This window comes from Capra hircus, chromosome 18 (assembly GCF_001704415.2).
Source record: "Capra hircus breed San Clemente chromosome 18, ASM170441v1, whole genome shotgun sequence".
NCBI classification, from domain to species: Eukaryota; Metazoa; Chordata; class Mammalia; order Artiodactyla; family Bovidae; genus Capra; species Capra hircus.
In genome coordinates, this window is record NC_030825.1 from 36,435,014 (window position 1) to 36,454,962 (window position 19,949).

At 41.0% G+C, this 19,949-nt stretch overlaps 1 protein-coding gene across 4 annotated transcripts in view; it reads left to right on the plus strand.

The window, feature by feature from the left end:
• Positions 1 to 15,340, plus strand: part of CTCF (CCCTC-binding factor) — a 42,479-nt gene extending 27,139 nt beyond the window's left edge. For 2 of the 4 annotated variants that reach the window (XM_018062160.1, XM_018062159.1), the window contains 8 exons: positions 1,896 to 2,029; positions 4,161 to 4,281; positions 4,868 to 5,017; positions 7,994 to 8,154; positions 8,514 to 8,696; positions 9,232 to 9,367; positions 12,400 to 12,561; positions 13,849 to 15,340. In XM_018062160.1, the coding sequence (XP_017917649.1) occupies positions 1,896 to 2,029; positions 4,161 to 4,281; positions 4,868 to 5,017; positions 7,994 to 8,154; positions 8,514 to 8,696; positions 9,232 to 9,367; positions 12,400 to 12,561; positions 13,849 to 14,033 (1,232 nt within the window). In that variant the 3' untranslated portion in view covers positions 14,034 to 15,340. The other 2 variants (XM_018062161.1, XM_018062162.1) reach the window with 2 other exon arrangements.

Consider the following 19,949-nt stretch of genomic DNA (forward strand, 5'->3'; position numbering starts at 1 on the left):
GATTTGGCAGGACTAATACTAACCAAACCCTCAAGAGTCAGGAGCATAACAGAACATCAGTTTATGGGGAAGAATGCACCTTTATTTTGTAGATGCAATAGTATTGCATCCTAGGGGGCACCCTTGCCTATGTCCAGATGTTGTAGCAATTGAACAGTGTCCTGGTGAGCGTGGACCTTGAGCAGAGGGACATAGTCAGTCATGTGGTACAACCTGATGAAAATTCATGTCCCACAGCGGTGTCCGCTTGTTTCCTAATTGCCATGCTTAGGTCTATCGGAGGCAGGCCTCTTTCTCCCCCTTCAGTAATGCTAGGTAAACATTGGAAATTCTTTGTTTTCAGCTTACCGTGTCCTAATAGAAATTGATGTTGCTTTCCTTCTCTTGTTAATTGTTGTTTTACTTACCTATCTGTACCTCCAGACTGTACATTTTTCATACATAAGAACTCTATCCTTCACTCTTAATCCTTAGTGGAACTAAAGAAGCAAACTGAATAAATGAACATTCTTTGGAATTTTCTAATAATTGCTGTCATATCCAAACACATTGCCCTCTCCAGTATTCTCAATCTCTGGGAAAATCATTTCTGCAGAAGGCTGGTCCTGTTCCTAACATTGTGAGTCTTCCTGATTCCATTCTCAAAGGTAGCCTGCCTTTGACTTTGGTGTTTGAGATGACCTTGCTGTTCACTTCTTCCCACGATTACAGATGGCCATAATAATAACCTGTGAAAATAGTGCTGTGTTCTGCTGTCAGCTTTATCTCCTTATTGTGAATATTACTTGGTCAGAATATTTCCAGTGCAGTGTTCAGAATATAAAGTGGCTAGAGAAGATCTACTAAAGTCATGTTACATTATGAGGCTACTATGGGAAGACATATTAAAAACAATAAGATTATCTCAGTGAAAGGAAAAATAAAACAAGAAAAAAAAACAAGAAATATAGAAGATATAAGTGAAAGTGAAGTCTTGCTCAGTTGTGTCTGACTCTTTGCGACCCCATGGACTGGAGCCTACCAGGCTTTTCCGTCTGTGCGATTTTCCAGGCAAGAATACTGGAGCGGGTTGCCATTTCCTTCTCCAGGAGATCTTCCCAACCCAGGGATTAAACCCGGGTCTCCCGCATTGTAGGCAGATGCTTTACCGTCTGAGCCACCAGGGAAGTCTATAGAAGATACAGTATTAGTTCAAAAAATATTTAAATATTCCATGATTTAACATTCAGATCACAGAATATTAGATACGGATATTTGAAAACAGTCTGTTTAAATCACATAACATAAAAGGCAATACTACTTTTAAAGCCTTTGGTAAATCTCTAGAATACCTTATGAAACCAAATTAAAATAGAAAACTTTTTTTTTTTTTTAGAAAATATGTTATTGTATTTCTTTTCTTTTTTTTTTTTTTAAGAAAAAGTTGGTCAATATGGACAGCCCACTGGTTCTGTATATATAATTTCAATACAGTAAGTTTTGATATGTAGAAGGATCTTGAGTCAAATAACTATTAATTCTGTGATCTCTACTTGATAGACATTGAGGTTTAAAAGATGTGTTCTGTGTTTTTTTAGATGGGTTGAAACAGATATTTCTATTAACCTTTAATCCATAGTGATCAGAATATTCACAAAATAGGGATAAAAAAGATTTTGTATTCAAAGACAGCAGACTCAAAATGGTAATTAAGAGAAACTGAACGTTTGGCATGTGTTTTTAATATTTTGAGATTGGTGTTATAAAGTCAGCTGGGCTTACCCATAGCTTTTGGAGCTACTCTCAGGCATGGTCGGTAAGATAACCAGGGTCCAGCCTCATGCTGCAGTTGTGCCACACATTGAACTCTGTAATTAACCATGTCCTGTCTTTCTGTTATGTCCTCCTTTGTCTAGGTACTCGTCCTCACAAGTGCCCAGACTGTGATATGGCCTTTGTGACTAGTGGAGAATTGGTGCGGCATCGTCGTTACAAACACACCCATGAGAAGCCATTTAAGTGTTCCATGTGCGATTATGCCAGTGTAGAAGTAAGTTCAGTGTAGAAGCTCAGCTCCTTGTTGGTTCCTTGTCTTAAGAAGATCCTGATTCCTGTGTGAGGATAGTTTATATCCTTATAATACAAGACAGAATACCTTACTAGACTACTACCACTCCTCCTCCCCACCACTAGAAAAAAAAAATTCCCTAATGAGTGTGAAAGGTTTACCCATTAAAAAGAGAGTACTAATCCACATGTTATTAATGTTACAGGCAAATTCTACCAAACTTCAAAGAAACAAGTCACTATACCAAGAGTATTTTAAAAATGGAAGATTTTATCACCATAATTATTTGAGGTTACCTTGTTACCAAAACTGGATTCAGTTCAGTTCAGTCGCTCAGTCGTGTCTGACTTTGCGACCCCATGAATTGCAGCATGCCAGGCCTGCCTGTCCAACACCAACTGCCGGAGTTCACTCAAACTCACGTCCGAGTTGGTGATGCCATCCAGCCATCTCATCCTCTGTCGTCCCCTTCTCCTCCTGCCCCCAATCCCTCCCAGCATCAGAGTCTTTTCCAATGAGTCAACTTTTCGCATAAGGTGGCCAAAGTATTGGAGTTACAGCTTTAGCATCATTCCCTCCAAAGAACACCCAGGACTGATCTCCTTTAAAATGGACTGGTTGGATTAGGATACTTCTAAAAAGAAAACTATATCTTTTTCTCACAGAAAAGCCAAAATTTTAAATAAATTAACAGACCAGATTTAGTAATAGAGTATTACTAAAATGTGATTATTAAATAGAATGTACCTAAAATGCAAAAGTAATTGAACATTAATAAATTATTGGTGTGTACTACATTGAGAGATTAAAGAAAAACCACACGATCATTTCTGTAATTGAAAAACTACAGTATGTGATACTTGATACTATTTAAAGTTCTAGCAAAGTCAAGTGTAGAAGAAAATGTCTTTATTATGAGAAGTATCTACTGGCAGCCTATAGTAAACCCAGCCTAAGTAACTTTGGAACAAGATACCATTCTCACAGTTAGAATTTCAACTTTGTATTTGAAATCCTAGATAATAGCATAAAATAAGTAATGAATTATAAATGGAAAGACAAAACTGTCATTTCTTACAGACATATTTTCTTACATAGAAAATCCAAGAGTATTGACTGAAAAACCTAGAGCATCTGAGTTCAGCCGAGTGGTCAGATCCAAGGTGAATGCCCAGGAGTCAGTGACGGATGTAATACCAATACTAGAAAACAGGTTCAAATTCTGACAGCAGTAAAAATGACCTGGGGGTAAACTGAACAGCAAAAACACCTAAAACTTATAAGAAGAAAATGTCTCAGAATTTTCCAAAGGAGACTAATAAATACACATTTCAAGTTGATTCTGAATTTCAACTGGAAGTGTATATATGAAAAATTTTTGAAAAAGGAAAGAAGGGCTTTTGCTATTGGCTATCATAAAACTGTATGATAAATGAAGGCAGTGTGATGTTGGAGCAAGAAAAAAGAGTTGGCTGAAAAAGAATAGATCTATAGTGTACAGGAATTCAATATGTGATAAGTCCTAGAACTGAACTGAACTATAGTCCTAGAAAGAGAATTATTCAGTAGTATTGTTGGAACCATTCTTTAGCCTTAGACAGTGTGTGAAATTTTTACTGTTTATTAAGAAGTACAGGGGGATTTTAGTGTAAAAATTGGAACACTTTTGAAAATTTTCAGGTCAAATGTTAGTATTTGAAACCCTCCTTAGAGTCACTCTTGTTGGAAAGATACCCAACTGAAGATGAAAAGCATAAGTCCATAGGGAGGAAGGTGAGAGGCCGCTGGTGCCTGGCCTGTCTGGGAAGTGCTGTTGAAAGAAAGAGAGACTGAAGGGAATTAAAATGCACTTATAAACTTGGATTCAAGTTTGTTAGCAACTTGATCCATAAATAAGCTTGAATTATTTTAAAACTATTCTGGAGAATTTCAGACATACAAAGGATAGGGATATTAGAGGCAACAGTTACAGAGGAAGAAATACTGTCGTTTAGACTTTTTCTGTTACGAACTTCAGTTTCCAAAACCAAAGCTTTGGGGCTTGACCCAAGGTGTTCATGTCACAACCTATGTTAATACAGATTTAAGCGGTTTTGTTGCTTTTGTATTTCAGGTCAGCAAATTAAAACGTCACATTCGCTCTCATACTGGGGAGCGTCCTTTCCAGTGCAGCTTGTGCAGTTATGCCAGCAGGGACACATACAAGCTGAAAAGGCACATGCGAACCCATTCAGGTAGGGCTTCTCCCTTGCTTGCATTAATGAACCACTTTTTAGTGGATCCCATGGCACCCTGTGAACCACCACATAATCTTATTAGTTACCCAAATGGAAACAGGCATGAAAATAGTATCTAATTGACAGATGTTCTCTGGCATACCTTCAGAATTCATTGCTCTGAGTATACACTGGAGAATGGAAATTTTTTACGGTTAGAAGTCTGGGTAGATTACCTAACCCAGCCTGTCAGGTTTTCAAAGTACAGTCTTTTTCTAAAAAGAAAAACTTTCAGGTCCTCCTGCCATCATCCCATCTGCTCTCCTCCAAAGGTAAGTACTGCTGTAGAAACTACTCTTATTAACATGAAGGACTCTGTGGCAGAGCTGGGCAGAGCAGAGGTGGTAGCCACAGTTTGGGACTTCGTATTCATCTCTCAAGATAGGCCTGAGCCAGGCAGTGGGCCTGAGCCTCATCCTTCCTGAGTTAAGAACTGTAGGTCCTCTGTGGCTTGGCATATCTGCCACCTGGTATCCTTCCAGTTAAATAGCAGTTACTTAGTCATTTCATCTAATTTGTTCATTCTGTATTTTTTTTTTTGAAGGGGAAAAACCTTATGAATGTTATATTTGTCATGCACGGTTTACCCAAAGTGGTACCATGAAGATGCACATTCTACAGAAGCACACAGAAAATGTGGCCAAATTTCACTGTCCCCACTGTGACACTGTCATAGCCCGGAAAAGTGATCTGGGTAAGTCAGTTAACTAGTGGCAAATGAAAAATAAATTTTGACAAGTCTATGAAGATAATGATCACAGGTTACTCCCTTTTCTGACTTCGTGAGTTTTGTGTGTTGTGAATGGCCTGCTGTTTAATAAACGTCATTGCTTATGCTATTTTCTTCTGTCTCTTCTTTCTCTTACTGAAGCTACACTACAAAATTTTTTCTTGACTATAGCTCATCTATAAATAAATGGCAGCTATAATGAGAGAAAAGTGTATTTTTAATTAGTAGCCTTCACTGGTAATGTTAAAAGTCCCCCAATAGGAAAGTAACATAGTATGGTTCAAACTAAGGTCAGTCCACTTCAGTTTTTGTTTTTTTTTGTTTTTTTCCCCCAGAATATTTGTACTTTCTTTAGGTAATTAGACTGTTGTGTTGATTTGGTGATAGCTATAATTCTGTACATAATTAAGCTACAGTTAATATAAAGGCAGAGTATAGTGGTAGAAATTTTAGGATAACTCATATGCTTAAAGATAAGGTCACCTGAATTTATCCCTTTGTGTTTCTTACTTAAAATAGTTAAAAATACTGCCCCAGTCTGTTCTCTGTCCAAAATACATTGCTCCCTACAAAATAATAATAATAATGCATTTAGATAAATTGTATCTTGCAGGTTGTCTTTATGCTTTTATTTTACTTTTTTACTTATTTGATCTTCACAGCAACCATATGAAGTCATCAAGGTGTATTTATTTGAGCTTTGTTGGTGATAACCAGGTGTCTTGACCAAAGTGATACAACACAGCTTATGAGTGGCAAAGCTGGACTTGTCTCCTGGAACCCTCTAGAGCTGTTTCTCACACTGGGGCGTGTATAAGTACCCAGGTCATATCAGGAGCATACCAAACCATATCATAAACCTGGCCTGTCTTTCTGCACCATTGGTTTTACTCAAAAGGTTTTGAGTAAAGTTATACAATTGAACTAGTATCTTAAAACATTTTTACATTAATATGACTATATTGAACAAACTGCAGACTGACATAAAACATTTTTAAGATGAAACTGTGAGCTTGAAGTAGAAGACATTGAATTCCACGTAAGATCCAGCGGGTCATGTGTTCATCCTACTCTGGTGTGGAAAGGATTTCAGAAAAATTTAAGAAGTACTGTTCTCAGATAAATGAAAGAGTTTTACTGTTCTTACCATACAGAAACTAAAACCTAAACCAGTAATATCTCATGGCACCGTGTGAACTGTTGGGCCACTGTTTGGATTATTTGTTTTTTTTAAGTTATTCACTATCCTGATGCAAATGAAAACCTTGAGTGTTTTATACTTGCATGATAACCTCTTAGACCTTACATAATGAACTCTTTATGAGGTAGCTAAGAAGCTGTCAAATAATAGTTATCTCCCCAAACCATTCCCAAACAAGTTTGTGTTCCCTCTTTTAAAGCAGGTCTGATTTCACATTAACATGCAGTGATTAAGATTCATCACCTTGGGATACAGGAAGGCATGGGCTTTGGAGGCAGACCTACCAGAGTCAAGATTCGCCTCCAAATACTTACTGTTCTAATAAGGGTTGTTTTTTTTTTTATTTAATTGATAATACAGGGATAATTCCAACCTTACAGAATTATTATTGTAAATATTTAATAAAAACATAAGAAAGTCTTTGACATTAACTGTTAGGTCTCTCTGTCTGAGGAGCAGAAGTTGAGTCTAAGAATTACTTGAAATGATATATTTATGTATAAAAAGTCTTCATATAGTGAACATGTGTAGGGAGTAAAAAAGGGAGCCATCCCTTTCTCTTACCTTATTTCCATTCCCCAGAATTGGCCCTCTTTAAGTTTGATACGAGGCTTCCCTTGTGGCTCAGTGGTAAAGAATCCACCTGCCAATGCCTGGAGGAGGAAATGGCAACCCACTCCAGTATTCTTGCCTGGGAAATACCATGGACAGAAGTGCCTGGTGGCTATAGTCCATGGGGTCGAAAAAAGTCACTGTTTAGCAACTAAACAACAACAAAAGTTGGAAGTGATAGCACCTTGATTGAGCAGATGGTTAGCACCATAAATTCTTGATCCTAAACGCAGCTGGGCTCCTCAGTTTTCCAGCTGTTTGTCCTCATCAGTTGTGTTCCCATTCTCCTCAGTGAGTGTGTCCCATTAATTCATTCCACAGATGTTTGAGCACCTGCTATGTAGGAAGTACTATGACAGTAGGGTAAATCATTAACTTTGTTAAAAGTTTAAACAAAGATTAGATTAAATCTTCTTTCCCTTTTCTCCTTGCCTCAGTATGTAACGTCTTGTCTTACTTTAGACACACAGAAAATGCAGCAGGTTGAAACTTCAAATTTCCTCTTTCCAGATGTGTAACTTATCTGCATTCATCCTCTTTCCCTATCGGCTTCTAGAGACCTTGTGTCACTCTTCGTGTCTGTGGCCTGTCCCTTTGCCTTGATTCCATTCTTCTGTGTTCCTGGAAACCTTTACATGATCAAGTATTGCTTCTTTACCTTCATTTTCATGTTCTCCTTAATCTTTCCCCTCAACTCTAAATGTCCTTGCCCCAAAGACAGACACACAGCTCAGGCTTCAGCCCTGTTGAACTTACTCCTTGTCTCAGTAAGTGGCTCCACCGTCTGCTCAGTTTTCCAAGCCAGAAACCTGGAGGTCATTCCTGATACCCACCTTTCTCTTCCTCACTCTGGTCAGTCACTAAGTCCTGTTAATTCAGCTTCTTAGGTCTCTCGTCAGGTCCCCTTTCCCTCCATACCCACTGCCATCTCCAGACTGCCACCTCCTGTCACCTGTCCAGTTTTAACATCCCAGCTCGTCTCTCCATGTATGTTTTTCCTCCTTTCTTTCCATTTTCTGTATAGCAGCCAGAGTAACTATATTCAGAAGCAGAAAGAAATGTGTTCTTAACTGTTCGAGATGTTTGTGTTTTCGCAAGTTGGACTGGGCTTTGTGTTTCGCTTTCAGGTGTCCACTTGCGAAAGCAGCATTCCTACATTGAGCAGGGCAAGAAATGCCGATACTGCGATGCTGTGTTTCATGAGCGCTATGCCCTCATCCAGCACCAGAAGTCACACAAGAACGAGAAGCGCTTTAAGTGTGATCAGTGTGATTACGCTTGTAGACAGGTGGGAACCTTCATAGTTAGAAAACGATTAATGTCTCATCAGTGTTGGGTTTTATCAGAGGGTTTTTATATATACCTTATATGAAATTAAGTCCAGGACTTGAGAGAAGGGAAGAATTTGGTACTGGGGCCTGATGCTTGGGAGTGATCTACAGAAGCAGCCCAGCAGAAGCGAGTGTATCTGCTAGGATTTGGGGAAGCAGCTTTGTACCCCAATAAGGTTTACATTATCCTCTCAATAACCAGTTCTGGGCCTGGACCCTTGGAAGAGAAAGGTCTTTAGAGTTACGCATGCAGGTGGTAGGGGATAGCAGCCCGACGACAGGATCTGAGACATTCCTTCACTGCGTTCTCTTTCAGGAGAGGCACATGATCATGCACAAGCGCACCCACACTGGGGAGAAGCCTTACGCCTGCAGCCACTGCGACAAGACCTTCCGCCAGAAACAGCTCCTCGACATGCACTTCAAACGCTATCATGACCCCAACTTTGTCCCTGCGGCCTTTGTCTGTTCTAAGTGTGGGAAAACATTTACACGCCGGGTAAGAGTCAGAACTTGACTTCTTCCCTTACAGTTCTGGATACCATCCATGTTCTTGATCTTCTGTTGCAAAGCAGGGCAGTTTTCTCCACTGAGATTATAGAGATGAACTATCATTTGGAAAGGGTCAGTCATTTCCACCCCACCACATCACCCCTGTCCATGTGTGAACCTTTCCACTGATGGGGAACTCAGTATTTTTAACAGGTCTGTCTTCACTTAGGGTCATGTTAGTCAGGTCTGCACAGGACAGGGAGCCTGGTCTGATTCTCCCCTGCTCAGAGGACCTATCCCCATCTTCTGAGCAGCTCTCCTCTCCCACCCACCCTTTTCTCTCTCTCCACCCACTCCAGATGGAGACCATTATCCCTGAATGGGAAGAGTATGTTCAGGACACATTTAGCAGGCACAAGAACATTGAGACTTAATATGGATAACCACCACCCAGTTTTTTTTTTATTAAACTGAAAGAGAACTTCCAATTTTAATCTTACCTTTTTTAGTAATGTGAACAAGGATTTTGTTCTTTTTGTTAGAATACTATGGCAAGACATGCGGATAATTGTGCTGGTCCAGATGGTGTAGAAGGGGAAAATGGAGGAGAAACGAAGAAGAGTAAACGTGGAAGAAAGAGAAAGATGCGTTCTAAAAAGGAGGACTCCTCTGACAGTGGTAAGTGACTTTTGTTTCTTGAGTTAGTTGAAAGTGGCAGGTTTTGGTGCAGAGTTTACATTGTATTTACGTAAGGACGTGCTGGAATACAGATAGGCCATTCTCTCATGCTTCCTTTAAACCTCTAATATATTTACAACAGCAGTTAGCTTATTCCCAGAGCAATTTTTTTTTTCTTACAGTGTTCCATTGCTTGATAAGAAATGTTATGTTCAGTTAAAGCTGAAGCAAAATTAATGTCTTTATACTCAGTTTACTCAGATTAGTGATATTCTAAGGCCAGCAGAGTTTCTTTTCTATGTTCATAGCTTTTACATTTAGGAAGCTGGTCTAGATTTGAGCAGTGAATCTAATGGACATGAAGAAGGTTGCTTAAGCATCCTGACCAACTTCTGGTTTGACTGCCTGTGTCAGCCTAGCCTTGAGATGTGTTGATCAAATCCATGAAGGTCAGCCTTTCTCTTCCTACCTTAATCTCCCCATTTATAATTTAAAACTTTGCCTATTTTCCTACCACTGATGTTCTTTGGGGTGTTAGTCATGAAATCCAGGCAGAAGGTATATGTGTTGAGGTGCTAGACTCATGAAGTGGGGTGGAGAACAAGAGTGTTGGTAATGTAGGAGTCACATTTGATGATACAAACTCATTCCAAAGTGTGAGGTTTTATAATGTGGATGCTTGGGCTACTGGCACCTAGTTGAGAAGGCACATCCGTGGCTTCAGTGTTTGAGACTTGTGGAAAAGGGTGCAGAGGAGTTCTGTTTTGGGGAAGCTGCTTACAGATAACGCCTGATGGATTTCTGAGAAGCTCTAAGTTTGTCTTCTATGTTGCTTGTCAGAAATAGTGGGAAAGGAAATGAAATTTCTGAAAACTGAATATATCCATCACTTTATTGGTTTTATTATAAAAGTTGTTCATGAAAAAACTAGGTCTTTTATATTTAAATATATAAGAAAGTCCTTTTTGGTTTTTTATCTTAATAAAGCCTTCACTTTTCTATTCAGAACTTTTTATGGGAGGATATTCATCTAAGCATAGAGTAATTTAATTTTTGCTGCCTTTTTTAGTGGAAAATCTTGGGTTTTAAGTGAATGCCTCCTTTAAAATGTCACTTTGCTTAATTTTCTTTTTTCACTTTGTTTAATTTTTATAAAAGCACATCACACTCTACTGAGAATCATTGTGGAATCCCTTTGTTTGATAAAGAAATTGAGTAGACTATTGGGAGGTGCCAAGGAATGTCAGTGGGCTTCAAGAACCAGCAGAGCTGCCCAGATAAACTTGAGCTTCAGGACACCTGTATCAGCTCTTGGCTGCCGAGCCTTCTCCGGCCACAGACATTCCTTTTTTCTCATGGTACTTCCGTGGCTCATCTCCCAGCAAGACCAGCTCCACTCTCCTGATTGCACTTTTACCAGAATCAGCTGCACAGTTTAATGACAGTTCCTAATAGGTTTCTATGATTCCTTCTTTCGTCTTCGGCACTGGAGAAGACAGGAGGAGGAGTTGCATAGCTTTGTTTGGGGCCTGTTGTCTCTTCATCCCAGGATGTTTGGACTGGTAAAGGCCAGACTCATATTTGTTCCCTCCCAGAAGTTCTGTATGTTGGTCATCAACAGAAATTGACCCCCAGAGTCTAATGCTATTTTCAAGGCTTTTAACCAAAATCTCTCCAATCCAATAAGCATTTGACCCTATTGACTTTGTGTGCTTCTCCCCCTGCCCCCCCTCAGTTCTGACTGAATTTGTTTAGCTTTCTAGGCGTTGGGCCAACCTAGGCAGTAGGGGGCTTGAATAAGTTCAGCAGGGAAGCATGTCGTTCTTGACACGCTGCCACGGACCAGTACGTTCCCCACATTTTCACTTAGGATTTCAGTCACTTGACAAGGCATTTTGTCCCGACGATCAGGCGTTTACCCACAGATTTCTAAATTTAAACATTGGGTGTGAGTGAAAAAGAATGTGCTTGTAACCTGTGCTTCTTGGAGGAAGGCAGGCAGGATGTCTTTGTGCCATGGCAGTGGGGGAGGGGTAGGAAGAGCTCTCCAGTTGCCTCAGGTGTGGGTGGCAGAACATCCCCAAACTGTGGTTAGTTGTGTCTTATAAATCACTTCAGTTTCTCCCTTTTTTTATAAAAGGAGGGTAATGCCTCTTACTTAATGAAGCCTATATGGAATAATGGAGAATTTTTATAAACTCTGATGTCTAGTGCAAAAAGCATCTGTGATGATGTGGTAGAATGTAAGTTGCAGAGCACAGTTACAGGCTTGTATCTCAAGGCTTGATCCTTGAGAGTGCTTTAGAGATTACACAAGGAAACTGAGGTTCAATGTGGTTATCATCCCAGGTCACACACTTAGGAGATCCGAGACTCAAAACTGAATTATCAGGCTGTTCATCAGTGTTCTTTCTCCAATAAGTCCCTCTCCTTTTATGTGGTAATTGCTTTAGGGAGAAGGTCAGGGAGTTAGGAGGACCCACTGGGTTTGGGACAGCAGGGAATTAAATCCCCAAATTTGACCTCAACAGTTTTCCTAGTAAATGGGACCTCATGGTGCTTCAAGAACTTTATACCCACACACACACAGCTTCCACTACCCTTTAGGGGTCCATCTCAGGCTTAGTGTCCTGTTTTATCCGTGTATAGTAGGTAGAGGGAACATTTGTTTCATTTTGAGCTTAAAACACCACTTGGCAGGGGTGTTTATATAACTGGCGTAAGTTGGAGTTGCCTTTAAGAATTTGAAACTCAATATTCTGATTTCTAAAGCCAAAAGAATATCCAGTCCACATAAAATATGAATAATGGTAATCAAGTTGATTTGCTTATTAATTTAGCATTAATACCAGCTTACTTCTTTAGTGCTGAAAACAAAAATTCCAGTGAAATGTAATTTTTAAATGGGCTATTAACAATGAAAATAAACCATTAACCAGACTTCACAGAATACGTGATTATTTGTGTGTTGCTTTTCCTTCCACCACTCGTCTCCTTGCCCCACCACCTCTTCTTCCTGATTTCATGAGAAGAAAATGCTGAGCCAGACTTGGATGACAATGAGGATGAGGAGGAGCCTGCCGTGGAGATTGAACCCGAGCCAGAGCCCCAGCCAGTGACCCCAGCCCCACCACCTGCCAAGAAACGGAGAGGACGCCCCCCTGGCAGAACCAACCAGCCCAAACAGACCCAGCGTAAGTTGCTTGTCTCAGCTCAGTAGGCTGGCGTCCTCTCCTAATGTGGGGAAGCCAGACAGGTCCTTATTCTCTGGATAGATGGGAACCGAGCCATGAGAACAAGTTAAGGTCACACTGGGAACAAATTCTCAGGAAGCGATTTTTTAGTTTTTTATTGGGGAACATCTGAGAAAGTCTCTAGAGGATTGTTAAGTTTCAGCAAGATAAAGTCCAGAGTCAAAGGGTACTTACTATGAGATGGGTATTGTCAGTGTCAGAGGGTTTTACAAAACAATTAGAGTCTTAGTTAGCTGGTAAAATTGACATGGTAATGAATGTAATGTATAAGAGCCAAATTTTAAAGGATGGAGGAATAAAGGGATTTCCATGATGACAGTGTCCCTCCTAAGAAACCCAGACCCATGGATTCTGTTGCTGCCTTCCTGATTTATGAGAAGACCTTGGGGAGCAGTCCTGTACTGGACATGGCCCTTGTAATTGCAGGCTCTAGGGAGTCTCAGGAGTCTGTTCTATTCATGAATCTCCGAAAAGCTGGCAGTTCTTTTCCTTTCTTCAACAAATGCAGTGTTTCATCTGTTTTTTTAATATGTTCCTTGAGCCCCATGTCAAAATGTCTTATTACAGAGGGGTGGTGGGGGAACTATTTGACCTACAAAGATTTGAGTGAACAAACTGGTGGTAGAACCCTCGGTGTTGGACAGCTTCAGACGCAAAAATATCAGGTTCTGGAACTTCTCTGGAGGTTCATGCCTAAGACTGCACTCCCAATGCAGGGGCCCCCAGGTTCAATCCCTGATCAAGGAACTAGATCCTGCAGGCCACAGCTAAGCTCGTGTGCTGCAGCTAAGACCTGGCGCAGATAAGTTTGTTAAAAGTGTCGGGCTCTTGCGCTGCAGGTGGGGCATCTCTGAGACAGGCCTGCCCGCGCCCTCCACTCTGAGGCCTTCCTTGACTCGTGCGCCCTGCGTGTTTTGCCTGTGTCACACTGACTGTTGTGAAGCCCTAATCTATGAGATACAGGAAGGCTTAAGGGTTTTAACACATGATTTGGGAGGCATATGAACAGGAATGTCAGTACTTTGTTTTTTGGTACTATCTAGAGTATTTGGGCTTTGTGTATGGCCACATTATAGGTTATTAAGTCTTTTTCACTGATGTTCTCTATATCAAAACTGAGGCTTTCCTGTGTTGCTGACTTTCATTTAGTGTCAAGTCTGAAAAGACCCTTGCAATTCTTGGGGGCTTTAATGGAGCATTTGTTTTCTTCATGCTCTTCTTTGCCAGCAACAGCCATCATTCAGGTCGAAGACCAGAATACAGGTGCAATTGAGAACATTATAGTTGAAGTCAAAAAAGAGCCAGATGCAGAGCCTGCGGAGGGGGAGGAAGAGGAGGCCCAGCCAGCTGCCACAGATGCCCCCAACGGAGACCTCACGCCTGAGATGATCCTCAGCATGATGGACCGGTGATGGCAGGGCCTTGCTCCTTGCCAGGACTGCTCTGGGCTGTGTTTAAACGGCCTGCATCTTAATTTTTCTCCCTTCTTTCTTCTTTTGGCTTTGGGAAAAGCATCATTTTACCAAACATACTGAGAACTAAAACTTCAAGGATGATGTTAGAAAATGTGATTTAACTAGAACTTGCTGTTTGATGTTAGCAAATCATGGAATGTTCTGAGTCCCTGAGGGTTTACTGTGAAGTGCTGAGGACAGTGTTCACGCCTCCCTGGTTTTCTTAGCTGGAAACAGAGACATTGAACCCTCTCTCTTGCAATGGTAAACCACTCCAGAAACCACCACCGGGTTTCCCAGAGTTCTTACAGTCTTCTTCCCAGGAGAGTTTTTAATTGTAAATGCAGACTTGGGAAGGACTTAAACTTTTAAACTGGTTTTTGCTTTTGCTTTTCCCTGACTCCCTTTGCTTGGAGTCAGCTGCACACCAGTAGTATGGCATGCTACGATTGGTTTCTGTCCTGAAGACTTTGCCTCTTTCTTGGCAAAGTTTCTGGTATGGTCAAGCTTGTAAATAACTTTTTTTACATTTTAATCTTTTCCATTAATTACGAGGTTGAAAAGAAGTGCAGTGTAAGAAAACCCAGCATTTTAATTACTTGCAAATTAAGTTACTACAGACGGTAGTTTGTAAACGTTGACGAGGAATTGGATCACAATCATGTCGCAGAACGGCACCGAGACTGCTGCCCTAGTGACGGACACCCACATGGAGCACCACGACTCCAACCCATGGAGCCAGCATTTGAACCTTGCACAATTAACTTTCAGTTATGATTTCCCATCTACGTTTCCTTTGCTTTGTTCGTAGCTGAGTTTCGTGTTTTATAAATCCTCTGTTGAAGCAGAAGGGTGATTATGAGTGGGTCACAGCAGCTCTTAAAAGCTGGGCCAGGAAATTTCACTAGGTCAGTAATTTAAACTTCGGATCTTCAAAAAAATAATAATGTGAAGCAAAACCAACTCAAAGTGATTCTTGCACATGAACTGTCACATGTTTAAAATGTGTTTTTTAGAGAGCCTCAGTCTTGCTGATTTCAACACTTTTTTCTTCTGTGTATTGCTTTTAAGAGAGCCATCAGTTAGCTATCAGACTCTAGGTTGATGCATTTTGTACTTAGCTGTACTGTGTGATATTTTTCATTATTTTAGGACGCCAACATGAGACCTGTAATAAAATATGTAATGGGGTTGAAAGCTGGGGAGGAGGATCTACTGCTGTACAGCTAATAAATCATAACGGATTAACAAGCGCTCGGAACACCCCCACTTGTGTGATTCCTGCCTAACCAGGGGCCCAGAGGGGTCTGTGTGCATAATCTCAGACAGCGCAGGCCTCTTTCAGAAGCGAGCTGTGCTTCCAGGATGACCACTTCTGTCTAGCAGATGGGCGATGATCTTGGCAAGTGATGGAATATTGAGGGCATCCTGCTACAAGTTTTAATGCCCCAAAAGTGTATGAGTAGAGATGTGAGTCTATACAGCTGCCAGCCCCCATGATCCACATAAAGAGTGGATTCCCTGTGGTAGAGCAGGTGGACCACAGAGCTTAAAGAAACAGGGGCCAGTGGGGAGCTTTGGCCTCAAGATCTCAGCTCAAGATTTCCCTGGTGGTAAAGTGGATAAGAATCTGCCTGCCAATTCAGGGGACATGAGTTCGATCCCTGGTCCAGGAAGATTCCACATGCCACATGGCAACTAAGCCCGGCACCACAGCTACCAAAGCCCACGCACCTGGAGCCTGTGCTCCACAGCCAAAGAAGCCATTGCAGTGAGAAGCCGGTGAACCTCAGCGAAGAGTAGTCCCCGCTCAGCACCACTAGAGAATGCATTCACGCAGCAGCAGAGACCCAGCAGAACCCAGATGTAAACAGATTAATAATAACTTTTTTAAAAATTGGCTCACAGAACTGGGATCAATGCATCAAGCTTTGCAAAATGGCAGGGGAACAGAGAAGCTGGACCCTGGGGAAGTTCTTCTCTTGTCTGCCCTAGAGAAACTCACTTGAAAGGGGAGACCGATGTGCCACTACCAGACTGCGGGGAGAGACCTAGAGAGCATAGCTCCCTGTTCGCACCTGGGAAGCATGCTGGGAAGGGAATGCGTTAGGAAGTTTCTGTGTTGATGAATTACCATCTTGCTGTTGTCCATTTCTGAGCAGATTGCTCTGGCAGACCCATTGTAGGTGAAAGCTTTGGCCACAAATTACAGGGTTTTTTGGTTACTGAAGTATAGTTGATTTATAATGTGTTACTGCTGTCCAGCAGTGTGATTCAGTTATATATACATTCTTTTTTTTTAAATACTCCTTTCCATTTTGGTTTATCATAGACTATTGAATATAGTTCTCTGTGCCATACAGTAGGACCTTTTTTTTTTTTTAATCCATTCTATATATAAAAGCTTAACATCTGCTGATCTCAGCCTCCCTCTCTGTCCTTCCCCCTTGGCAACCACCAGTCTGTTCTCCATGTCTGTGATTCATAGATAAGCTCATTTGTGTCATATTTGAGATTCCACATATAAGTGATAGCATATGGCATTTGTCTTTTTCTGGTTTACTTCATTTAACATAATTTCTAGTTGCATCCATGTTGCTGCAAGTAGCGCTTTTCATTCTGTTTCGTGGCTGAGTAGTATTCCATTGTGTATACATACCACATCTTCTGTATCTGCTGATGTGCATCTAGGTGGCTTCCATGTCTTGGCTATTGTAAATAGTGCAGGTAGGAACATAGGGTGTGTGTATGTGTTTGAATTATAGTTTTGCCCAGATATGTGCACAGGAGTGGGATTGCTGGATCAAATGTTTTTTTATGATGGCCATTCTGACTGTTAAGAAGTGGTACCTCACTGTAGTTTTGATTTGCATTTCTCTAATAATTAGTGATGTTGAATATCATGTGCATATGGCCATCTGTGCTTTGGAGGAATGACAAGTCTTCTGCCCATTTTTGGGTTGGATTGTTTAATTTTTCATTGTTGAGTTGTATGAACTCTTCATATATTTTGGAGATGAAGCCCTTGTCAGTTGCATTATTTGCAAATATTTTTTCCATTCCATATGTTGTCTCTTAGATTTTTTATGGTTTTCTTTTCTATGCAAAAGCTTGTAAGTTTGATAAGGTCCCATTTGTTTAATTTTGTTTCTATTTCTATTGCTTGGGGACACTTGACTTAAAACATTGGTACGATTTATGACAATGTTTTGTCTATGTTTTCTAGGAGTTATATGGTGTCTTGTTCTGTTTAAGTCTTTCAGTCATTTGTGGGTTTTTTTGCGTATGGTGAGAGGGTGTGCTCTAATTTCATTGATTTACATGCAGCTGTTCAACTTCCCCAGCACCACTTGCTATAAAGACTTTTTCTCATTGCATATTCTTGCCTCCTTTGTCAAAGATTAATTGACTGTAGGTGTGGGCTTATTTCTGAGCTGTCTCCTCTGTTCCATTGATCCATGTGTCTGCTTTTGTGCCAGTTCTGATTATTGTAGCTTATAGTCTGTCTCAAGTCTAGGAGGGTTATGCCTCCTGCTTTGTTTTTCTTTAGGACTGCTTTGGCAATTCTGGGTCTTTTATGGTTCCATATGAATATTAGGATTCTGTGTCCTAGTTCTGTGAAAAATGTCATCGGTAATTTGATAGGGATCACATTAAAATTGTAGATTGCTTTGGGTGGTATGGACATTTTGACACCATTACTTTTTCCAATCCAAGAGCAGGGGATATGTATTTCTTTGAATTATCTTCAGTTTTCTTTATTAATGTTTTATAGTTCTCATCATATTTAAGTCTTTCACTTCCTTGGTGAAGTTTATTCATAAGTGTGTTGTTTTTTGGGGTTATGATTCTAAGAGGTATTGATTTTTGTACATACCCTTTCTGATGTTTCATTGTTAGTGTAAAGAAATAACAGCCAATTTCTCTATGTAATCTTGTATCCTGCTACCTTGCTGAATTCATTTATCAGTTCTAGTAGCTTTTGTGTGGAGTCTTTAAGGTTTTCTATATATAGTAGTATTTCATCTGCATATAATGATAATTTTACCTCTTCCTTCCAATTTGGATACCTTTTATTTTTCTTGTCTGGTTACTGTGGCTGGGACTTGCAATGCTGTGTTGAATAGAAGAGGTGAAAGTAGGCATTGTTGTCTTATTCCAGGTTTTCATGGGAAGGCTTTTAGCTTTTCACCATTGAGTATTATATTGGCTGTGGGTTTGTCATAAATAGCTTTTATTATCTCAAGGTAATTATATATAGGGTGCTTTTCTTTTTTTGGCCACACCTCATGGCATGAGGCACTTCCCTGACCAGGGATCGAAGCTGTTGTCCCCCTGCATTGGAAGCATGGAATCTTAGCCACCGGACCACTAAGGAAGTCCAGGGGGTTTTAAGCAGAATTTGAACTTAACCGGTTTTCAGTGAAAAGTAAGTAACAGAAGACTAGATGTGTGAAGCCTTTGGCTGGTTGGTAGTGTTCATGCAGTGAGATCTCCCAGGAAAATTGGCATCATCTGGGACTATGAACCAGGCAGTCAGCAACTTGGATTGACTGTTAGTGGCCTGAGGCTGTCAGGGCATTTGGTCTCTATCCCATGCATGGGCTAACCCCTGCTGCCACCAGGGAGCAGAGTGCCTGCTGCCGGAGTTGTTTCAGTCGGCAGGCAGCTTTTTAAAAATTTTTTAATAATTGGTTTACAGTGTTGTGTTTCTGCTGTACAGTGAAGTGAATCAGCTATATGTATACATATCCCCTCCCTCTGGGACCTCCCCCCACCTCACCTCCATTCCAGCCATCTAGGTCATCACAGAGCACCGAGCTGAGCTTCTTGTGTTTTATAGTAGCTTCCCACTAGCTAGCTATTTTTATAAAATTTTTTAATTATAGAGAATTCCCTGGTGGTCCAGTAGTTTGGACTCCATGTTTCCACTACAAGGAGCCCAAGTTCAATCCCTGGTTGGAATACTAAGATATTGCAAGCCATGTGGCATGTCCCCCCACCCCAAATAAATTTTGTTAATATAATAGAAAATCTTTTAATAGAACAGCAAGCAGTTTACCTGCTTTTTCAACTTAGCTTTTCTATTACTGTGTGTGTTCAAATTGTTTACAAGCAGATTGGTTTTGCTTGGGGAGGGGGCAAGAAAAATGACATTCTGATGCAGATAAGGCTGAAGGGGATTCCCTACCTACCTCCCTACCCCTCCTCATCATTGGCATATCCCCATGATACATCCTGTGTGACTCCATTAAATGTAAAACCTCCCAGTGCTTCACACCAGAGAGCTTTTGATAGGAACCTTGTGGCACTTCTGGGAGCTGCAGCCTGGCTTTTCATCCTGTACTGCTGGAACAGGCGGGGCTTATTCCTCATTATGAGCTTTTAGCATTTCTTGAGTGCCTACAGGGTGTCATGCTGTCTAGAACACACAGACGGTCTTGAACAAATTGAAGACCTCTCCTTGAGTCACTTGCTTGAGGGAGCTGAGTCCCATGTGTTCACTAGGCCTCTGATGGCAGTCAGGTTTGTTTTGTCACTGCCACCCTGACAGCAAGCAGTTATGGAGATATGTGGCTAGCCTAGCACCCCTGTCCTAATCTCCAGCTGGTCCTGGTTTCCTCCTCCATAGCCCTCTGCTTGTTCCCATAGCACTCACTAGACTAGGGCTGATGCTACCAGCGTGGCTGTTGGTCTGGAGAATCCCGCCACCTAGGAGCAGCTTGAAGCCTTTGGCATTTATTCCCTCATGTATTTCTCATTCGAATCATTCTGAACGGAAAAATCCCAGGGAGGGAGGTTTTCTGTCCTTCTGTTCTGGAGTCTTGTTTGTCCCAGTAAGACTTGGCAACTGTGAGTGTTCACTGAGTTCCA